The sequence below is a fragment of the Coturnix japonica genome, chromosome 1 (assembly GCF_001577835.2).
Source record: "Coturnix japonica isolate 7356 chromosome 1, Coturnix japonica 2.1, whole genome shotgun sequence".
Taxonomy (NCBI): domain Eukaryota; kingdom Metazoa; phylum Chordata; class Aves; order Galliformes; family Phasianidae; genus Coturnix; species Coturnix japonica.
The window spans coordinates 119,572,138-119,595,930 of record NC_029516.1 but is presented as its reverse complement, the minus strand read 5'-3'; the positions used below and the strand labels follow the sequence as shown (position 1 = coordinate 119,595,930).

The 23,793-nt window shown below is 42.0% G+C and overlaps 1 protein-coding gene across 1 annotated transcript in view; it reads left to right on the top strand.

Annotated features, from left to right (window-relative positions):
- Positions 1–23,793, top strand: part of AFF3 (AF4/FMR2 family member 3) — a 315,282-nt gene that overhangs the window by 249,047 nt on the left and 42,442 nt on the right. The window contains exon 10 of the mRNA XM_015850512.2: positions 18,545–18,710. Coding sequence (XP_015705998.1) covers positions 18,545–18,710 — 166 coding nt within the window. The remainder of the gene's footprint in view (positions 1–18,544; positions 18,711–23,793) is intronic.

The following is a 23,793-nucleotide window of genomic DNA, read 5'->3' as shown; positions in this document are numbered from 1 at the left end:
TTTTTAATTTTCAGACAAATGGACTTTTCAAACTTTGCCCTGAAAAGAGATCTGGTCATGACCTACTATAAATCTCCTATGGCCATTTAAAACCTCACAGAGCTCTGGTTAAACAGCATCGCACCAGACAAAACCTCCAGGGCATGAGGACATTGCTGCGTTTTTTTCCCTTTCAAGCTTGTATATTGTCCTCATAACATATTGCCAATGTTCACAGGACCAAATGAGACTGTGGCCTTTCTTTAATGTACTCAGTGCTCTTGTGTTGAGAGCCTGTGAGGTCAACAGGAAAACATGGGATGAAATCTCGGCTGAGTGTCAGTCTTTCCCAGGCTTCCTGGCAATTTCCAACTTCTCACTCTATTGTTTTCACTTAATAAGACAAGGCTTGTCTTCTGCTCAATAAAAAAAGGAAAAAGAAAAAAGCTAAGACTCAGAAAATGAGCAGTTTTGTAGAAGCCTGGCAGATTCCCAGCATGCTGAAACTAATGACAAGCAGCATGCTCATTTTTCTAGTTCAAAACTTCGTGGTGTATCATGCAAACACCCGCCAGGAACTGCTCAGAAAGAGAACACAGAAAAGAAGAGCGTCGGGCTTCTAACACAAACGCCGCAGCCCACAGTTTTGAAATAGGGAGGCTGAAAGATGGAGCCCTCACAAGAACCTCATTTGGGGCTCTTCCATCTGTTGGATCACCTTTCTTCTCTTCTTCGAGGGGTTAGCAGCACAACACCTCTCTCTGTTTGAGCCGAAGGAGAGAACAACTGCAGAGTCGGCTGTGCAAGCCCAGAGAACAGCTTGAAAAAACAGCAAAACCCGAACACTCCTCTGAGATTATCCCTCTGTAAATGATACAGAGACATACTGTGACCTTAGGTTCAACATGTCTTTTTCTACTATTGTCTGTATTAGCATGTTGTCTGCTCGTCAGATGCCACTTAATTTGAATCTCAGACTGCCAATATTTTCTGAGTATTGCTGAAAAAAAAACATATCTGTTTTCCTAAACAATTATGAGTGATTTAATGCTGGTGAAAGGTGTGAGGTTGCTACCTGATTATCCAGGAATGTCTCAGCTGTGTCTCAAGGATATCTGCCTGGCTCCCAGAGCTTTGCACAATTCCCATGCATATTCTTTACCCATGCAGACAAAGAGCAGTGTTGAAGCCGGCCAGAGCCTTGGCATTCAGTGTAGGAAGCTAAGCTGAGCCAACACCACATAATTTTCAGTGAAATGCATTTCATCGTTTTCTTACATTTGGTCAAAATGTAGTATTAACCATTTATTAGCATTACAAGAGCCGTGACAAATTTTTCCCACTGGCCACCATACAATGCTGTCCTCCTCTACCTGCATAAAGTCTCCCAGGTTGGTTAGAGTAGACAATTAGAACAAACACACCCTACCCAAATTAGTAAGGTTGTTTTTATGGCCAGAAGTCTGGTACCACCGTGGAGCAGTAGTAAATTGGGGATCTGTTTTGAATTATTCATATGCCGGTCATTTACCACATCACATTGCAGCAGTCTCTGTGAATACCCTTTCTGATTAAATGAGGGAACATTCAGAAAATGAATTGTCACTGCCCCACGTGGAGAAGATGTACTACAATGCCACAAAGCACTCTTGGTTTCTTCAGAGTTGAGCTTCCCGGGGATATCATGCAGCAGTGTTTGGCTATTGAGATGGGAGGTTAGCTGGAGAGGACTGGGAACTGCAGAACTGCATAACCGCCTGGACCCACCAGTCACTTCTCTCCAGTCACTTCTCTAGTTAATCCAACAGCTACAAGGATGAAGCAGGGGTGAAATGTGGTTGGTCTGGCTGATGTAAAAAGGGAGATCATGGGGGAAGGTAAAATTTGGAAGGAGAAAAGATGAGCCTCTGTTAAACTAGGAAATTCCACAGTGGGTTTTATTAAGGCCATACCATGTCTGAAAGAAGAGATTTTATGACAGTTTTCAGGCTGTGGTAAGCTGCAGTTTGATTGAGTCAAAGCTTAGGCTGTGTGAACATTTAAGGTACTTAAATGTACTCTCCACACCTGTGCCAAAAAATAATTACCCCCCAAAAGTCACACTTTCTTTTTTTTTTTTTCTTAGAAGTGACACCCAACTCACACAGCAACTGCAATTCTAAAATTAACAACATATGTTTCTGCAGCCAAAATGTGAGACGCGTTTGCTTGCTTAGAAAGCATTTGCCTTAGGTTTGTCTTGCGTCTGGTAAAGAGCTTGTTAAAGGTCCTACTGCAACCTTGAGGGGCTCCTAGTTTAATTGCTAACTAAGACAGCATTTTAATAGCTTTCTTTTAATCTTGCTACCATCTTGAGGGAGGCAGAGTTATTTATTTGGTTGCAGAGCTGCACGGCTGGGAAGTATCTGATTCGAGTTACATACATCTTTGGTTGACATGACTCATGTTACAGCTGAACCAAACAAGCCAGCTCGGTACACTAAAACTAAGCAAACAAATGTAAAACACATCACTGCATTAGTAGAACCACAGTTAACTAATTAACAACAGGCAACACAGTCATCAAACCAAGGCCACAATCAAGACCCAAACCAATGAATCAGAGCTTTAAGTTATCAAAATAAAAATAAAATAAACCACAATACCCCATCACATTTAATGCAGAAGGGAATCAGCTTTAAACTGTAAGCTTGCTGAGACAGAACTACTTCAAGTTAGTCTTGTATGAGGAAAAACTCATACAAGAAGAGAAGCCGGCTCATGTTTTGACCAGGTTCCAGTTGGTGGAAGGCACTGACTGAGGCAATCAAGGACTGCACTCATCACTCCTTGCCAGTGGTACATGGAGGACTAGTGCTGGTATGGTTCAGCTGAGGGAAGTACACTCATCAGAATGAACTCATTAGTGACAGACAATTTAGCATTTCCTTCTTACGTCACGTGATTATCATGAATGATAAATCTTCTGCTCTTATCCTCTCCTGATCATCAAACTCAAATCAGAGATCATTCTGAAAATGATACACAGTTGCAGCTTTTAAATTAGATTCAACATTTACAAAAAAATGCTTTTTGAAGGATTACTAGGTAAGAACTATGAATAACTTTTGGAATAATTCACCAGCAAAAATGACAGATTTAAGAGTCTGGCATTTTCTGCTAAGCTAGGAAACAATTAATAGAGACCTTTTTTCTTTTCATGGTCACCTATGTACTCATGCACATGTGAAATAAGATCCTTCTCTTAAAGGAAAAGAAAGCATTCCGACTTGTGCTTTCTTCTGAAAGATATTTACTGTGTGTGGTTGCCAGCAAAACCCAGCAGAATTTTGGGCAAGTGTAATGGCAGAGCACCCACTGGCTTCTCCTGCTTGGTTGCACACTGCAGGCATTAGGCTTGGTTGGTGAGTCTCCCTCTGGCAATGAACATGGGGCCCTTTGGTCAGATCCTCCCCAGACTCCATGGGGAGCCAAGTATGATGCAGCTGAGAGGTACAGTTTACTCCCTGGTCTTATATGACAGTAGAAGCCAGAGAACTGGCAATGCATCTCACAGCCCCTCCCTTTTTCCTACCTATATAGCTGAAGGCTGGTTTCCTAGATATGGCCAGTACAGCCTGGTATCTAGTCTGTAGATCACTGCTGAATATACCCATGGCTTAGCAAATGGGGACGATTGGTTGGACTGAGACCCACTTCTCTCCTGTGTGGTCTGTGACTTGGTGACTAACATCAACCTTCCCATGCAGGGAAAGCATTGAAAACCCAGGCTCAGCAAGAGCCACCTCCTTGGGGTTCACTAATAACTCTCCCCATGCCTTGCCTAATAACAGTCTTTCCCTTGCCTTCAGTTAGGAAGCTAATAGGAATCTATTCACAGCTTGCCCTGATGACTTCTATTCTAAGACCACAGCTGGCCGTTGTGCTTTTTAGCAGATGAATTCCAATAATCATTAAATAAAGTTACCTGGGGTCTACTTCAAATCTGGACCAATGTCACAGCCCTTACTCTTGTGTCACACATGCTGGTGTGTTTCATCCCCTAAAATTGGTGTGATTTGTGAACAGTCAGTGGCTGTATTTGCACAGCATCGGACCAGTACTTATTTCCAGATAGCCATGCTGCTTTTCATTTCATCTAGAATCATGCTGCCTAATCCTGGGAAGCAAAGATGAAGTGTGGAAAGTCCTAGTCCATGAGATCATCCCAGTAATTTGTAACTGCAGGCACTGTCTACCTAACTTTATTTCCCTGTGTTAAATAATTGCGATATTGTGTCTTTAAAACCCACAACAACAACAAAATCAAAACAGCCTTAAATAATCCTCAGACATATGGAACTGTTTTAAGAAGGAAAGTCAATTGCCGAGACCCCTTAAAAATGGAAATCTACCAAGGAAACCCCAGCAGTCTCTTTGACAGTCTGCTCTAAAACTTCTCACCGCTTTGATGTTGTTCACAATTTATGCTCCTCAGAGGCTCTGGGATGAAGGAAATCATCTATTTTAATAATGTGAAACCTTCTTCTGGCCGCTTGAGATGGGAATTCCTACTCTGTTTCCTGTGCCTCTGAGAGGACCAAAGGGGGAAGAAGGGCTTAAAACCCACGTGGCTGTTACTGATCAGCACCACAGCATCGCCTGCCATTCGGAAATGGCTGTCCACACATTGCCTGTCTGTGATTCGTGAGGGTGTGTTTAAGAAAGCTGACTGTTTCAGCTCAGTCTCCACAGAAAAGTAATTTCACCATATTAGTAATTCATAAGGATATGTTATGGGGTGACAATTATACAAAAGCAATTATTGGAATAGTCTCTCTAATTCAAAATTATTTTAATTACTACTGATACCTGTCCTTTTTCTCTTTCTTTTTTCCCCCCGTTTCTGTCCTAAGTGTCCTCCTGATTCAAAAATTGCCACTATGCTCTCACCTTTGGTAATTGCAGTTCTCTGTGCTGAGTGAACAAAGGAAAAATTAAGCTGGAATGTAACAGGCAGGCAGAATAGGAAATATATGTTCCTGCAGGAGAGCTACTCTCCTCCTAATTACCCTGCAATTGCCAAGTTCAAAATCTAATTTATGAGCAGTATAGATAGAATGGCCACATTAGTCCATTATTTCATGATGATTTTTTCCTACCCTCGATTTCAGAGAGGAAGGGTTTTGCAGCACAGAGCATTGGCGTTGTCAGCAGCTGCTCTGGGCAGCGATGCCAGACAACTGTACTTGAGAGAGACTCCAAAAAAAATTGAAAGCAGTCTCCTAACAGCGAGGTTTAAGAGAAGGAGTGCAATAAGGCAGTTAAATGAATAAAGCATGACCTAATGGGTTGCCTCAGACCACATTCAGAAACAGACCCAGAAATGTATGATAGAGAAAAGTTTTCCAGCCTTCTGCTGCCACACCTCCTACCTGCCACAAAATGCCCCAAACACAGCATCTCTTAACACCCCCAGAGTCTATTTTACTTTGGCAGTCATGGAGCAGGCTGCTGAAGTGTGGAATAGTGGGTGAAACTGCCACTATGCAATGTCTGGATGGCTTGTGTTTCCAGCTGTACGGATCTTTAAGGTCCTCTAACCTAAGCCATTCTGTGATTCTTGCTGGGCAGATGATCTACATCATTCCCCTACTGTACATGTTTCGGTCACCAGCCCCATGGATCAACTGGCTCTGAAGGCTTCCTCTCCCACCCACTGCCTGCAGTTCTCATCCAGACTCATTTTTACTTGCATCATACCCCCATTCTTAATCCAGTTATTTTGCCACCAAAACCCTTCCAGTTAAAATAAGATGAATGAATGCTTGCATTTAAACTGCCATTGCGTTTTGCAGTCAACAACTTCATAAAGCTGGTTTTGATGACAGAGTTTATATCTTGTTTGGTGAGGGTTGTCTGCAGGCCCAGAAAGACAGGAGTGCTTTGTCTTACACTTGGGCTTGCTTGGAAGGATTTATTCACACTGTGGGGTGCGAAAGTTAAGATGGAAGTGAGGTACACAGGCATCTTGAGAAGCCCTAAGATAGGTGAAGACATCCTTATGGGCCTGACATTCATATTGCAAAGGCAGCTAAAGACTGTTGAGTCTATGCAATGGATGGTGGCATAGAGGCAACCAAAAGTAATCTCTGTCCATTGGAAAAAAGAAGTGGGGGGGGGAGGCAAAGAGGAAAGGGACAGGCAAGAGTAAAGAGGTTCCCCTCATGCCTTGCACTTAGATGAGTGCAAAGGCATGGGAGGAAACTTGCTGACAGTGGGTGTGCCATGCAAGTCTCAGGTTAAACTGCCAATAGTTCATTATCTCCAAGCTGTACATAAAGCCTATCAAAATCTTTCCCTGTTGCAACACAAGTCCATAAGAAAGTGCTTTCTCCTTTCCTGGGAAAGTATTTGATTATATCACTTGGGAGTTTCATTCTTAAGTATCCCCTTTCTGTTTCAAGTGCAGAATGCAAACAAAATGCTCTTAGGAATAGAAGATGCCTGCCCTGATTTGTTCTTCCAAGGTTTTGCTTTTCCTTTGCCTCTGAGGAACAGTCTATTTTTATTGACTTTTATGATTAATAAAACTGTCTGAAACCCTGCTGGGGTCTTCGTGCTAGTTATCAAAAGAAGTCATCTAGTCCTTTCCCCTAATGTCAAAGCTAATGGCAAGGGCCCAACACTTGATCTTTCTCCCCACGCTGCAGCTTGTCTAGCAAGGGTTAGAGTCATTTTGAGGTGGTAAAAAATCCCAAGGAGTGATTTCCTTGCTTCACAGACTGTGGAAACCCATACTCTCCTGGAAACCTATCTGTCTGTCTCATCTTCTCTGTAAAGCTCTTGTGCAGAATCTCCTGTTCTTCCCCCGCTGCTTCCCAGTTGAGGCAGATGACCTGATCACTTCTAAAGAAATGCAGAATGTATGTCCTCACAGCTGGATGCTGAACTTCCAGTATCAGCACATGCTGACTCCTATACCTTAACTGGTCTCCTGCTGGATAGCACTGCTAAATGTATGCCGGCGCTCTGAAGAGTCCCACACTTCACAGAGCTTAACCTGGGGTATGCAGGACCTCAGGCAGGTGGGGAGAGAAGAATCACAGAATGGATTAAGTTGGAAGAGACCTTAAAGATAATCCAGCCCTGATCTCCGCCGTGGGCAGGGCTGCCCCCTACCAGCTCAGGCTGCCCAGGGCCCCATCCAGCCTGGCCTTGAGCACCTCCAGGGATGGGGCACCACAGCTTCTCTGGACAAAAGAGCATGGCCAGTTGGTCTGGGGGAGAGAGAGGAGGGACAGCAGCATCTTGCTGTGGCACAGGGAGGGAACAGTGCTGAGCAATGCTTCTCCCCGCTCGCCTGCCCTGTGTTTGCATTTTCTTTCTGCTGCTTCAGGAGGGGCAGGGAGAACAAAAGCTACACTGAGGAATAGGCAAAGGCATCTCCGCATGCCTCAGAGATACTGTAATAAGAAAACTAAAAAAGATGCATGGCAGTTAAAAAACAGCAAAACATAGGAAATATGGATTGAAAAATATATTGGAAGATATGACAACAACTACATCAGGACACAGCATGGAGTAAGACTGGCTTTTTTTATTAAAATGACATACCATTCTGGTGCTTTTCCTACTAGGTGGTAGTGCATTTTACAGAAATAAAGGATTGATAACATCCTGGAGGAGGGTGCAGCTGGGGAGCCACTGAGTCCAGACACATCAATACCACATTCTAGATGAATAAAGCAAATAAAATTATATTTGCTTTGTAATTTATTTCTGCCTCCCCTCACTCTGTGTGTGTGCATAAACAAACCTTACGTTTACTTTCCAAGGGTGATGTCTAACAACAGGATGCAATTCACATTTGATTTTCCTTTGAATTGCAAAGGGCAATTTGCATAACTCTTTCTTAACATAGATTTGTATAGTTGTGCTTATCATACCTTGTCATTGAGCTTCATGGGACAACTTTATGCAATATAGCTGAGGAAGGTACAGCAAAGTTTACTAGTAGGGGCCGCTCTCTGTTTTAAAAACCACCATCAAGTACCTGCACAACGTTATGCTGTATTTCAGTGAGTTAGATCCAGATAACCTTGACAAGAAGACCATTCCTGGGCTCCATGAGCACCTCCATGTACTCCCATTCAAGCTTTATAGGGTGACTTTATCTAGCTGGAGTACAGGGTCAAGAATCTGAGCCTAGTCAAAGTGGGAGAAGTTTTTTCCCAGCAGCTCAGACCCCTGAAAACCTAAGGCTGAACCATGGGCAAGTATTCAGCGGCTGAAAATTGGTTTTAAACATCCTTTATTTGGGGCTAGCATGTCAATGGCAGGTAAACAGAATTTCCTGGGCAGCTCTTTCTAAAAACACATTAAACCAGTTGTGCATGCTGCTGGAAAACAGGCTGTACTTACACCAGAATGGAGCATAGAAGAACCTTTTATAAGCCTTCAAATAATCTCAAAGTAATTAGCTTTTAACATCCTCTCTGCTACAATTCTGAGCTTTATTAGCTGTTCTGCTTGCTGTTCCTGAGTCTGCCTAATGTCTTCTGTAGAACAACTATGCATTTTTCTCAGGCATTTGTCATTTCTTGAAACATATAAAAGAGAGCACTCAGATTCCACTAACAGACCATCTAAATGCTGCTCTGCATAGGAAGTGATACATGCTGACAAGGAGTAGAAGTCAAATTTTCTTTATATGGTTCTTTATGGTGAGCAAACCTACTTAAAACAAGCTCCTTCTCAAGGCAGCATATTGATTAGAGCTGACGGGCCGAAAAGACCTTTGGGAGACAACAGAATATGGCTCAAGTCAAAGAGTAACACTAAAGCTGGCAGCAGCAACATTAAGAGTCAGTAAAACCTGAGAGAGTTTGTCTCACACTGAAATTTATTGCACCCATTTGGACAGCCATTACGGTAGTTAGTAATTTTATCTGCACAAGTTCATCTGTATTTGGACTCTAAGAGCTTAGCGAGAGGTCTTGCAAGATAGAGCCATGCTCAGGGCCTTGCAAACCGAGGCAAAGGGCTGCCTTGATGAGGCAAAGCACAACTGCTTCTGGAAATTAGCAAAGGCTGCCTGCTTAGCTGGGCAGCGATGACTGGTGTTATGTTAATGGTAATTCTGAACTAAGGCAATGGCAGGCCAAAGCAGATGAGGATTCTCCTACTCTGAAGTTTAGTCTTCTGTGGCTTCTTAATGAATCCGTCACTCAGAAGCAAGAATTGCTGGTTTTGGGGATAGAAGTGCATCTGTGCCTCATGTTTTAGGAAATAAACGAGACAAGCAAAGCAACAACCAGGCTGATCTCAAGAGAAATGGTATGAAATTCTTCTGATGAGATATTTTGAATATGGTGGATTAATGCCACTCTACATTTTCCACAAAAATGTTCTGCATTGCTCCTTGCTATGACTATTTTGATACCGACCGACTTTATATCCCTTTCTGCACTTTCTCTCTGTCATCTGACCTATAAGCACAGAATGCATGCTCCTTAACAACCTCATCTGGATATTTACCTACAGAAATTCATGCTCATCTAATCCTTTTTCTTATAACTTGACAAGTTAAATCCTGCATAAACCTTCTGAAGCAGGTTCTTGACTAACCTAGTTTCTGACACTCCCTCTATTGGTGGTCCATATTTTTACTGGTGACCTGATCCAGTGCTTAATTATGTTTATTTTTACATTTATCCCAAGGCACTGGAGCCTACTGCACAAAATACTATGCTGCTGGGGCCACCTCCAAAATGAAGTATCATTGAATCTGAAAGGAGTTCAGCCTTAATGCCATGGTGCAGTACTGGGTTAGGAGTGGATGTACATATTGCGTATCACCTCTAATCTTTAGGACAAGTGGAAGGAAGCTGACTGAACCATGGAAGAGTATTTATGCAGATGAATCTGAAATAAACCTTCTGGGCTTCCATTCTAAGTCACACTGAATACAGCATTGTGCATACCAGGCATACTGTTTACCCTTAGAATCCCAGATTCCCTCTAGTCAATCAAAAGGGGTCAGAATCTCTATGGGGCATTTCTGAATAGTCACAGTTAGGTGTTCTTGTAAGTCAAAGGCAGAAAAAAAATGGATGCATGCAATCCTAGTATCCTCTACCTCATTGGCAAGCTTTATCAAGATCCAACCATGGGGGCCCAGTTCCACCTTAACTCAGCTACATTTTTATTCAGTCACTTTTTCAGGCCTTGCAAAATAGATGAAGTTCTGATTGTGCAAGTCACATACCTTATTTATCCACAGTCAGCAAATCACCTTAGTTGAGATCTCCAGGTAACCTCCTGCCAGATTACTTATAAACAGTCCCATTCAACTCTTACCAAAATGAGACCTTATTTTCATTGACCTCACTTAGCACTCACCAACTGCTTATTTTGCTAAAGTACGAGGATGTCTTCTCCTACTGTTGCATGCAATGTTAACATTTTGTGAACAAGCAAATCCTATGGGACTCTCCCTCTTTCTTGAAGGTTCTTTGCTCCAGAATCATCCTTCAGGTGGTGGAGTTCAGATGCTCAGTGATCAAAAGAACTTCTGCTGAGACTTGTGCCTTTTATATTAGCCCACTCTAATGAGACCTTCTAACAGCTGAGCCCTGAACTCAGTAATCTGATCTTACCTGGGCAAATGAGCTCATTCTCTCTAGAGACAGCTGGCAACTGTGTGCAGTAACTCCTGATGCTGCCAGGGAAGGAACTCTGTCAAAGGATGGAGGGAAGGAGAGGCAGGTGAGGAAGAGAGAAAAATGGAAGGTAATGGTTTCCAGAAGAATGTGCTTGGTTATTATGAAGAACCATTAAGTGCCAGAAAGATATCCAAAACTTCTGGTTTTTCAGATGTGGAAAAACTCTGCCTGACCACAGGCTCAGACACTAGTACCATATATATACCAGTGCTTAAAAGAGTTTTTTTTCCTTCTTGCAAAGTCTATCTGAGGGCCAGATTCCAAAAATGAAAGAATACATAGTTGAAATGTTCTAGAAAGTACTGGAAAGGGCTGTACTTTCAGTATGTGTCTTCTGTATGGTATTTGTTGCCATTCTGAACAGGCTGCCCAAGGGCAGTGAGGGAGTCACCATCCCTGAGGTGTTCAGGAACTGTATGGATGTGGCATTGAGGGATGTGGTTAATGGACATGGTGAGGACGGGCTGGCAGTTGAATGAAATGATATTAGAGCTCTTTAACAACCTAAATGATTCTATGATTTTATTATTATCAAACTGATGAAGGAAAGAGAGAGAGAAAAAAAAGAAACTTCTGGTGTACATCTGAAAGAAAGCACATAAAAGCTGATGCCATTGGTCTCAGAGGGAAATGAAAAGCACAGTCCTGAGTGAGTCTTCTCCACAACTTCTACTGCTTGCGACTTATTTCTGTCCTGAAAGTTCTCCATGGAAATGGTTTCCAAATTTCACTCTGGGGACAGGAGTGTGGCTGTTTATAGGCTGTTCTCAAAGCTGTTCATCATTCTCCAGGTCATTGGTCTAAGGGCGTGTTCCAAGCACAGGGTACATAGGCAGTGCTTCCCACTCTTTAAGTCACTGTATGTTGAGATGTGAAGAGTCTAATTATGCCACCAACTTAAAAAGACTGTGAGGGCCCCCTTCCACTGAAGAGTTAATTTTCCCTGGACCAGAGAATTTCTCCACTCATATTCAGCTGATGCGAGGTCAACGACAAACACACTGAGGAAGTCAGAGTTGCTTTATTTTTCTTGTGAGCAGGTCAAATAAAACACTGCTGATGCTCCATTTATCTAGAGCGACAAGCAAACACTTGGCAGCAGTGGAAAGCATACACTGGGATCTGGCAGCAGGCTCCTAGCACAGCTGTCAGCCAGCTGACTAATCACTTCATCCCCACGCTAATGCTGCTCCAGGTCTATTGGACCCTTTCATCTCAGATACACCGGCACACACTCCTTCTGATAGAGCTATTTATACAAAGATGTCACTATTAATTGCCATGTTGCATTTTATTTTAGGAGGGGATTTTAGCCAAGGTTTTTTCAGTGATTTTTCTCTTTTTCTCCAAGGTGGGAGCTGTGATTTTGCTACTGGCATCAACCAGCCTTTAAATAGATACCTCCCCCCAGCCAGACTCAATTCTCTTGAGGGCCGTGTGTGCACATGAGCCTCATAACTTGTTTTTCTAAATGTCTCTTCTTAACAATTTGTTTTTCTTTGGCGGCTATTCAGGCAATTAAGCCGCAATCACACAGGGCACACCTTACTCTCTGCAAAGACCAGATTTACCTTAGGTTTGCATTATCAGATGATACCTGCAGTCTTGTCAGCACAAACTGTTTAAGCAACTCCCAAGGACAGTGTTAAAATATAGGTGGGGCCTATGAACTCTGTTCTTGGCAGCTGTGCTTTATTAGTTGTGCTGTGCAAAGGTGGTGCGGCTAAGGTAATGCGGCGCTTCCATAGGAGCTTTATATATTGTGACAAGCCAAACAGCCTCCAGGACTCTCACTCATCATGATTCCCATTTCATACCTCATCTGTTATAGGAATGAGGTATGAAAACATTTCTCTGTTTCCGAAAGGTATTAACAGACTCCTGGGAAATCGTTTACCTGGAGAAAGGAAATGCCCAGCCTCATTTATTTATTTTTTTGCCGACCATGGCAGGGCCAGCTGCTTTTTTTTGTTGTTGTTAGTGAACAATAGGTTTCTACAATGGGCAACTGTAAAGAACTCAGGCAGCTAATTGGTTTCATGCTCTCAGTTAGCAAAGGTACAAAGACATAAATTTGTATCACTTCCATACTGTGTTCACAGCGAGGATATCCAAGTGCTTTTTAAGCAGTTACAAAGGACATCACCCAACAAACTTGAGGGCATGCAAGTTTAGTTATCCCCATTTATGACTGCAATGGGGACCAGGTGAGGAAGGCAGAGCCTTAGAAGTTTGGAATGATTTGGTCATTCAGACATGACATGGCAGGCCTAAACCTGGAGCAGAGGCTGCTTATACTCATGTTGTATGCTGAATATTTTAAATGCAGAACCAGCTTTCATATTTTAAACCTTGGGGATATCCGACTGCCCTCAAGCAGATGAAAATTGTAGAGTTTGTGGTATCATCTCTCTTTTCTCAGCATGACTTTGGCCTGCAATGAATGGATGACTTCCAGATCCATTCCTGTCAGCTATCCTGATTGGACTATTCCTTGGCATTCCGTGGTTGCCTCAGAAAATATGCCCATGTGTTCTGTTCCAACACTGGGATGTGCTGATAGGTAAGCCCAGGATAGCCCCCACATGGGAAGCATTCATCAGATGTTCTCACTGAAAGAAAATTCAAAAGCTACTCAGGGGCAGCAGCAAGGAGTGGGCATTTCCATTGTGTCTGTGACTCATTCACAATTACCAACACAGGAATTCCCTGCTGCGTGCATGGGAGGCTTGCAGCATCTTTAGTGCCAGGCGGCAGAGATAATTACACGGATCTTGGCACCATGCTCTCAGTTTCTGCTTTGAGGAAGTACCATGTGGAATTTGCTTCTCACAACAAAGGGTAAAGTGTTTTCCATAGAAGACTTTCAATAGACTTTAGGTTGACTGCAAAAGGGAAGAAGGAAAGGGTGTTTCAGATAACTTTAATCCAGAATAAAAACAGAGACTCTGCCAACAGATCTCTAAACCGTGGAATATGTTTTCAGCACTAAGTTTGAAATATCATTTCAGAGTCTTGGTCAGATTTATGGTTTGATTTAAAACAGTGTGGCCTAATTGAAGTCAATGGAGCTGTGACAGCTTATGCCAGCCAAGGGACTGGCTGTCTGTTTCAGAGTATTGTTTTCCCACAATTGTCATTGTTCTTCAAGGCAGTGATAGATTTTTGGGGCATTTCAAATACTTGAAGCATTCATGAAGTCTTTCTTAGGATTTTCTCCTACAGTTGCAAAATCTGCAGATTTAGATCTCCTTCTCCACGTTTACTTCTCAACCTTGATATGATTCCTAACAGCATCACCAGCTTATACGAGTCATCTCTTTATACTAACGGTAGCATTGCTCTTTCATAATGTTAGCCTGGGTCACTTAGTAGCGGGACATTGCTTGGTGGATGGCCTCACTGCAAAGTGAGAGTTTAAAGAAAAATAGTTTAAGCAATTACAGCAGTACCGATGACACTGGGTAAATATTGTCTCGTCTCCAGACAAGGAGAAATACAGCAGGTAGTGTCTAGTTCTGTTAAAGAGCTTTTTGCTAAGAGGGCTCTGGATACAATTGCTGCAAAGTGGAACTACACAGACTGTCTGGATCCTAACATATGAAGCATGGACATGTTCAAAGTGTTTGTTGTGGCCAGAAAAGTATTTTCAGAGTCACTCTGATATGTTTTCTTGGTACAGACCTGATTCTCCTTTGCCTTGAATTCTTGATATTCATTTGTACCTGTGTAAAGTGAGTATCATGATGTAATACAATGAAGAACTGGAATAACAAATTCTTTAGTGGTTATTTTATTTTGAATTAGTTTAATATTGCTATCAAACACTTGCAGTTTGGCAAAGGACTGCATCTGTTTTACATCAACCTTGATCAGGCATCCGTATTTTCTGCCTTTGAAATATCGAGGCTGAATTCCTGCAATGAAGTGTACACTTAGCTACCCAGGAATTTCTGGTGCCCAGTACTCGACATCATGATTTATTGTCATGACAAGCGGCACAGCTGTAAGCAGTAGCTTAATAGGAAGCGTGAAACAGGGCCCGGATCTGGTCTAACTAACCTTTCAGGAGGTCTCCTGAGGGCAGCTGAGGTAATCTGATTTAGGAACCTTCACTGACTGAGTAGCAAAGACTTGCCTGCACCTTCCTGTACAAGTGCTTAAACCACCTCCATGCTGTTCATTGTCTGGCCAGCGCCATGCAGTCCAATGGCTCTAATAACAGGTCCCGCCACACCTAATACCTCAGGCTCTTCCAAAGAGTAAGGTGATTCCCCCTCTCATCCTGGATCTCAGATTGGTTTGAGTGGAGCAGTATTAATTTCCCCAAATAAGGGTATTTCTGAGCCTCCACACCTAAGAAACATTGAGTAAGCTTAACATGGTCAGGACAGCTGACTATAGTTTCTGACTGTGATCAGTAACTTCAAGTGTTCCGTTGGTTATGAAGTGATTTACAGAGTTTCTAGCACTTTTTCAGTGTATTTGCTCTCCTAAGCCAGAGGGTACGTGTGGTTCTTACCCAAGCTGTTGTTTAATTGCTTAAAATAAAAGTATCATTTCTGCAATCCAGTAATTAATTCTAGAGTATAAGGCAGTGGCAGAATATGCATGAATGTTATGTGCCACATCATTAAAATGCAAATTGGTATTTCATTTTGTCTGAGTGATCTTGCTTACGTACTTCAGAGAGAACAGTCCAAAATGGAAGCCACAGCTTTGAAATAATGGTCACTTTTTTGAAGAAAGCATGATATATACATATATATATGTGTGTGTAGATGTTTTCAACCTGGTCACTGTAATGTAATGAATGAGGATCCTTGTAAAAATTCACTGCAGTTAAAAATGGAAAGGCTAGAAAGGGAACAGGGAGCTACAACAGTATCAGCTTAAGTGGGAAAATACTGTAATGTTGTTCAGTTTCTTCAGTATATTGGCTATCATTAGAGCAGCACACATAGATCTCCAGATGTTTGTGAAGAGTCCAATGGTTATATTTTATATCTATGGCTGTAGTAACAATTCCTATTCAGCAGCCTAGAAAAACATTTCATGTCACAACAGGAAAGAAATATGACTGTGGGGTTTTTTTTCTCCCTCATCCCCTATATAGCAATTCTGAATACTTCGGTCAATGCCAAACAAGAATTATGGTTTAAAAATTAAAACCACAATCACTGGGGGCAGGACATAAATGTGCAGATGTTCTGTGATGTTGAAGAACTTTTCTGGCAGCAGCCACAATGCTGTTGTGGAGAGGATGGGGAATCCATCAGAGCTGGACACTGTCAAAGGCATTCCCTAAGTTGCAATGTCAGGAAAGGCACTTACCTTTTCATATTCCCTTAAGGAAAAAAAATATCTAAACCAGAAAAATCACAGTGGCCTCTATATAGCTCTCACTATTTTATTGGCAAGGGATTGACTGTAATCTGTTAATATAAGTGAACAGTGTAGATCTGGAGTTTACTGGGCAACCTGTGCAAGTTCAAAACTACATTGTCTGAAGGTAGTGCACAAAGCATCAATTTTCCTTCCCCAGAAAGGAACAATTTTACAGGCTTCTTAGCTGTTACTGTTACAGCCGCCTTAATGCTGTTATACAAATGGCTGCCTGAAAATCTTGCATTTTCCACACCTACCTTGTCAGACAAAGGGACACAATGAATAACATCAAAACCAGCAGAAGGCAAGTTCTTAAAGGCATAAATATACCTATTGCATTAGTGTCTGTGTATGTCAACAGGCCTCCTAGAGCTGCATGCATGCAGGCACTTCTTGAAGGTGATGTGGTTGGAGCACTATGTTGTATGGGACCGGTGCTCCAGTGGGGAAAGACTGGCATGTGTTAAGGGAGACAGGAATGGAGCTGGAAAGTGTGCGCTGTGGGGAATCGCAGACCTGAACCCACATCTGATGGGTTGGCCTCTTCTCTAGCACCAGAGCGTGCCTGTTGTATACAGCTTGTGTTAGGTATCAGATCCCAGATCTCCAGAATGAAATGCACTATTGGCAGATAAAGACAATTCATTAGGTGCAACATAGCTGAACTGTAATTAATTATTAGATATTATTTCTCACAAAATGCATTCCAAAGTTCCCATTGCATTAGCCACAATATTGAACTGATGGAGCATAAACTAAGGTAATGATAAACACTGGTAAGCGGAGTTGGGAAAGGTTGGTTATTAGGGTGCTGGTGTGTTTCATGCGGGGTTTATTTAACGGACTTATTAATGATCTGGAAAAGGAAGTGAATAACTATTTAATTAAATTTGCATTTGATACTATATTAGAAGTTGCTGCAGACACCTCTGAGGGCAGAGAAGTAAATCAAAAAGAGCCCGAGGTATTAGAAGCATGTACAGCAAAGAAGAAAATGAGATCTGGCATGGGAGGAAAAAAACAAAGCAAACTAACCTCTCTGGAAGCAAGTAATCTGAAGTGTAGCTATCAGTGGAGGAACTATGGAGAAAGAAGTGTTGAAAGAGATGTAGGAGTGTTAATGGACTATATATTCCATCATAGCTCTGGTATATGTTTACAAAAGCAACGGCATCAAGGAGCAGGGATGTAATAGCCCTTCATTGTAGGGCTCTAGTGAGAACCATCTGTAATGTAGCACTCTGTTTTGGGCATCCTGTTATCAGAGAGATATAGACAAATTGGAATGAGTTCAGAAAAAAGCCATAAAAATGATCCTGTATCCCCAGAGATAATGACTTATGAAGAAAGATCAGAAGAAGTATATGTGTATGGCCTTGTCTGGAAGATGACTGAAGTAGGGCAGGAAAACAGTCTGAAAATATGTGAAAGGAAAAAGGGAGGAGGATAATTCATCACTGAAACTATTAGTAATAGGATGAAATAATAAGTAACAACAATAAATTTTAAAAGGGCAACTTCAGGTTGAACATAGGGAGAAATCTCTGACAGTGGAATTTGGGTTAGTTTGCAGAGAAGTTTCCCAGAGGTAAAAGTAAAAGCTGCATTCAAGTCATTTAAAATCCAATTGGACAACTCACTAGAAAATGCATCCCGCTACAGGGAACAATCTTGCATTGCCTAGGGAATAAGCTGGATGACTTAATAGGACATTTCATACTCAAGCCTTTATGACTGTGATATTTTAATATGCATGGTCAACTATTTGGGGAAAGTATACATTTCTTCTACTGTCAGGCCTGATAATACAAACACTTGCACGCAAACATAACTTTTAAGAAGTCAAGCAGCTCTGCTGACAGCACAGCTCTACTGATGTGCAAAAACACGAGCCTGATCTCTTCATGCTTCTGCGGGATCAGAGCCTTAGATCATGCAGTTGTCAATATCAAAGCAACCACATCTCCTGTGGGTAGGTAAAGCAGTGTGAAGGAACAAAATGAGAGTAAGAAGTTCCAGTGAGGACAGATCACTATTGTTATTCTATCACTGCTGTAAATGGTTGGTTCTGCGTACTACAGCTCTGCTGACTGTTCACCTTTGCCAGCTTTCACCCCTGTGCAGGGTTCATTAGGCACCGTAAGGCTGCTTCCTCTGTGCTGTTTTTACCACATTTGACACTGTTAATGTATCCTAAACAGTTTGTTGAATGAGAAAAGAGATGAGCTGAATTGAAAGCTTTACCCTCCCTTGTGTGAAGAAGGGACATCAAAAGCTCTAGATGTAAATGCACATGCAGCTGACCCCTTTCCCTCCAATCATACATGATAACATAACGTTGAACTCCCTTCACCCTTCCATAGAAGCACAGGCAAGCTCACAAATAGGTATGCTCCCAATACAGTGTGGTTTTTAAGTGTTTCTCTCTGTTTGTTTTCTCTTCTTCCCTCCCATTCCCATGGGCCCAGCAGCCTGGTGGGGCCACAGTCAAGCACCCGAGCCCCAGGACTCTCCAGCAAGGGGTCGAGCAGCAGCAGCTCCAGTGAGTCCGAGAGCAGCTCAGAGTCTGACTCAGAGAGCGAGAGCAGCTCCAGTGAGAGTGACGGCAGCAAGCCCTCTCATTACTCCAGCCCAGAGGTAAGGGCACCCACTCTTCATGATTCGGGGTGACAATCTGCTATTATGCCCACTCAGACCTTTTTTCCAGCCCAGGAGCCTGGGAGGAGATGCATAAAAACAAAATGGATGTGAAAAGAACAGGGAACCTCCTCCTGGCACCCTGCGAAATGCAATCGGTAGGGGATGCTGGGGCAGATAAAAGCAAATGAAACAAAAATGAAGAAGGAAATGACCGTGTGATATTTCCCTCAAACTGGAGCCCTTCAGAAGGCTCACAGCTTGCTGGAGGTTTTGTGCATCTCTGACTCCATAGCAATGGCTTTCTGACTGCGTAAGTCCTGGTGTGGGCTCTCAGCATAGCGAGGGAACTAAAGGCTTCTCCACACAGGGAAGCTATTATGAAATCATTTTGAGGGTGGATTTTTAAATCAAAATAGTTGTTTTTCACTCACGCACGTCCCTCACCTCACTCCCCATGTGAATTATTCTCCACTGCTGCTGCCTTTGTGTGATTTATTTTAATCCACCTCCAGCATGGACTAAACTGAATTACTCGCGGTGCAAAACATTAAGCTCAAACTTGCCATCTGGAAAGTTAGCACTGAAAATTTCTACATGTAGACAAGCCCTGGCCAAAGTACAAATCAGCTGCCAGTGCTGTGCCACCTTCTGCTTTCACCTCTATACTGTTCTCAGCAGAAACTACTGGGCTGCTTTCTGTACTCTGTTCATCTACCACGTGACATTTTTATGTGTTTTGGTCAATACACACCTTTAGTATAAAACCGTGAACTCCACGGCCATATCACATGCATTAATGTATGTAAAAATATTCAAAATCTAGTGACAAGATTGTAAATGCACATAAAATACAGGAGTGTATTTTTCTGTTCCACATAAAGCATCCCCTCACTGGACTCCTCCCCTGGCAACTAAGCCTCACAGATTCTCTCACCCCGAAACATTATCCTGAATAACCAGCAAGCCTTTCCTCATGTTTTGCTCAGTATTTGGGGCTACATTTCCTACCAGCGAAAATGTACCACTCACTTAAATGTCCTGTGTTTTTCTATACTCTATATGTTGTTTTTCTCAGGTTTTGTTCCTTATTTACCACTTCCTCTCTTTCCTCCACAGAGCTTTCAGATTCATTTCAAGTTAATTTTCCTCTCAGTTTGTCCCTTTCCTAATGCTCTCTCTTCAGTTTTCCCACTTTCTTCCTTCCAGTCTCTCTTCCCTCTCTGCATTATCCCTTTTCTTATTTCCCATTCTAAGCCTGCTCATCAGACCCATCTCGACCTACTCTGTCCATTCCCTGCTGGGTTCAGTGTAGAGGTCTCACACTCTCCTCTCCCAGTGGGTGTCTGAGAAGGTGGAAGAAAAGGAGTGAAGAGAATAAAGACGAGGAACCATAGTAGGAGAGAAAGAAATATGAGATAAAAGGGGCAGAAGCATAGTACCCAGATAAGATAAAAGAGCATCTAGGCAGATAGCTGTGCTGCTTGGGCATGAGAGTGCCAATTCCTAAGGGAACATGGAAAGTGAATTCACTGAGGAAGGTCATGGGCTTTGTAAAGTCAAGCAAGGGATGGAAAGCCATGGAAATTTGAAGGAAGTGCCTCCCCTTAAAGCATTTTATAGGTATCCTCTCAAGATATGTGGAATTACTTTTGTATAGAGTCTGAGTTATCAGTGATTACTGTCTCAAAACAGCTGCATGGCTCCAACAGATTGTTTCTCTCTTTGCTTTGTATTTGAGTGGTTTGCATTCTAAGGCATGCTGTACAAAAAACACTTGTATGAAGATGTAGAGGACTCAAAAATGTGACGGCTGCAGTGGTTTCTGTAGTGTATTCTTTGGAATACAGAAGAAGACACGACATTCACCTGGATAGGATCACAATGCACCAGGGCAGTAGGATATCTGTGCTTTTCCTGAGGCCTCATGTTTTCCCAAGACCATTGTATGACTGATGACACCAATTCAAAACTTCTTTATGTGACATATCTGAGTAGAAGCCCTGTCTGATTTGCATTAATGCTTTAACTTACAATTAGGAACCCAGTGAAGCCACCTTCCTAAAGTACATGCCATGTTCTTACCCCATAAATTGAGAGATACAAGTCCTTGGGAGCTCTTTTAAGGGAGGTCCTGTCCATCTAAATTTAATTAGCAGTCTCTATTCCATGGTCTTATGATTAATTTCATCTATTGGATAAGACAGAAGAAGCAAATACATCTTTGTCATTGCATACGCATAAAATAATGAATTCAAGAACAATGAACTTGAGTACTCCAGCACAGTGCCGGGCAGAAAATCCATATGTCCAGGTTGGAAAGAATATCTGGAAATCCGCAGGCCATTGTGAGCTCTCCCTTCTTTTCTGCAATCAGAAATATCATATGTGTATACTTATAAGACTTTTATTTCTAGGACAGGTTATCTTCTGTATTTTAGTTTATATAGAAATTCAGCTACTGTTACATTTCTTCTGTATTTTTCCCTCATCTCATGTTGAAATCTTCGAGTTGTTTTTCCGTGTCTAAATGCAGTTGCCTAGAGTGTAAAAGCAGCTCATTGTAAAGTATACATATAAAATAGATTAGATGAATTGCACCCTAAAAGTGTCTCTTTCTTTCCAGTGACTATTTAGAGCCTGTAGTGACTAGCTCAGCTGTCTACACTTTATGTCTGCAGTAAACTAAGAATAATGGCTGAGCTAGAACAGGAGACAACATTCAGACTGGTTTCAGTGATGTGGACAAATTAAGGAGCCTCAGACAGTAATGCAAGTAGTTACAGTTTTGTGAACTGCCAAACCTGAAATTATGAACAAGGGACTGAGACTTCTATCTCCTGTTTCTTTGCTGAGGCCATGAATTCTTTGCATGACCCTAATTAATGTCATAAATGAAGACTCTGGAAAACAGTAACTTCCTTCCAATTATTTCAGATGGTAGAAAAAAAAAAGTATAGATCTCAAGTCCACAGAAGAACCACATTTCAAAAGCTAAGAATTTAGTTTGTTTATTCTTTGTTCCAATTATCTTCCAGACCTTTAGTAAGACCAAGCCTGGTTAGACAGCTGAGGAAGTCCCACTGTGCAGGAAGGCCTAGGGAAGGAATGGCAGCAAAGAAGCAGAGAATACATTGCATAGGAGAGAGCATCGGTATATTCAAGAGTAACCAGGCCAGAAGAGAGAGGTGTGCTGTCCTGGGTGCTGCCAACCCTGCACAACAGTTGCAGTGTCTTTTATAGCCTTTGCTCTAGTGACCAGTTCATAACCATCAAAGACTTTTTTTCTGTGCTTATTCCATCATCCTAGGTTATACTCTTTACTGTCAAGTTACGTGACTGACCTAGTCAAGCTGAATTGATTGGTTATGCTTTTCCCCATTTTCCTTCCCCATCAGCACTGTCCATCCAGTCATTCAAGTGCACGAACATTAGTACAAACATATGGGCAGCCACTGTCTGCAGCTGCCTGTTGTTCCCTAAGGTGTTGTACAACATTGGCTCCCCCCTCCTTAGCCCAAAAAGAGGAAAGTTGTGTGCACCTAACTAATTTCCTAACCGGTGAGCATGCCCCAGTCACCTCATCCATAGATTTCCTCAGTGAATCCAAAGAGCTGTAGCTTTAGGATTGGGTTTAGGGACAATGTTACATTTTCTGTATCAGTCTTATTTTCTAATATGTTTCATCTAGAAACATATGTATCATCATCACCAACACGAACATCTTTATAATCTATCTTAACTACAATGAAAAGACCTTGCACAGGATGAAATATTTGATCGTAGGACAGCACAAATGGGTTATCACTGGGATAAAAGAATATGCTGATATAATATTAATAATAATATATATATATAATATTGACTAAATATACTCCTAGCCCACAATGGGTTAAACACATGCATATTACAGACAATCCAATCTTTCAGTGAAGGGGGTATCATGCTTCAACTTTACAACAGTACTAGCTACACCTTAGTTCCCTCTTTGCAATAACAAGCATAGAGTTATCCCATTATGCTTATATTGTTTAACAGCCCTTCACCGCAGAAAGCCTTTCTGGATAATGAGTTTTGACAAAAGTTTCTTTTGGATGTATATCTCTGATTGCATTTGTAGCCTAGAAGACATCTGAGATAAATAGGCATACTATGTGTGAGTCAGCCCACCCAAATCTGGACACTTGTACTGTAGATACCTACATCTGTTCATCACTTCAGCCTCTTCTTTACAGATAGTGGAGAGGAACAAACATTTTTTAGGGCCCAGCTCATCTGACCTATTTCAGATGCCTATTTCAAGATGAAATGTTTCACACCACTGACTGGAGAAGGAACTTGTTGACTAGCTCAGATATTGTTGTCTATATCGTACAGATAAATCCAACCACGGTTATTAAATAAGTGGATCACATCCTTCTGTTTCTCACTGAAGCCCAGTACATCTGCATTTGTGGTGCATTAGTCCCTGGAACCATCCTGCTCTGATAGTGTTTTCCCAATTTGGGTTTTCATGCCCAGACAGATTTTGGTACAAAACAGTTCATGGCAAGTCAACTTCACCCCTGACCATTGTTCCTACTGCTGTCAACCATCTGGCTATTAACAGCTTTACCCCAATTAAAAACTGCCCAGTGCTTGTCAAGGTCTTGAGGGCAGTACATTTCTCTTATGCAAGACCATTTTGCCACCAACTCCCTCAACACCTTTCCATCCTTACATACTGCCAAGGCTAACTCACTTCAAGCAAACCAACTTTTCTTCCACAGAAATGTGTGTGACCCTTACAGGGAAGAGATGCAGATTGAAGAATTAGAGAGTTTCATTTCCTACCACAAATAATAACTGTTGGTCATGTAATGTGGATTGGTAAAACCTTGCAAGTGAATCTTCCCAATCCTTTTTCTCATTGGGTCTGTTCTTCCCTCTTGACTGTTCTCTTGCCACTTATATTGTTTTTGAAAGTGATTTCAAAGTACAGTACTTTTCAAAGTAAAGTACTTCTCAGTTAGAGCAATCCATTGAATAAACTGCTTCCAAAAGTGAATTGGCATCACTCATGTACACTGACTAAACTCTATCA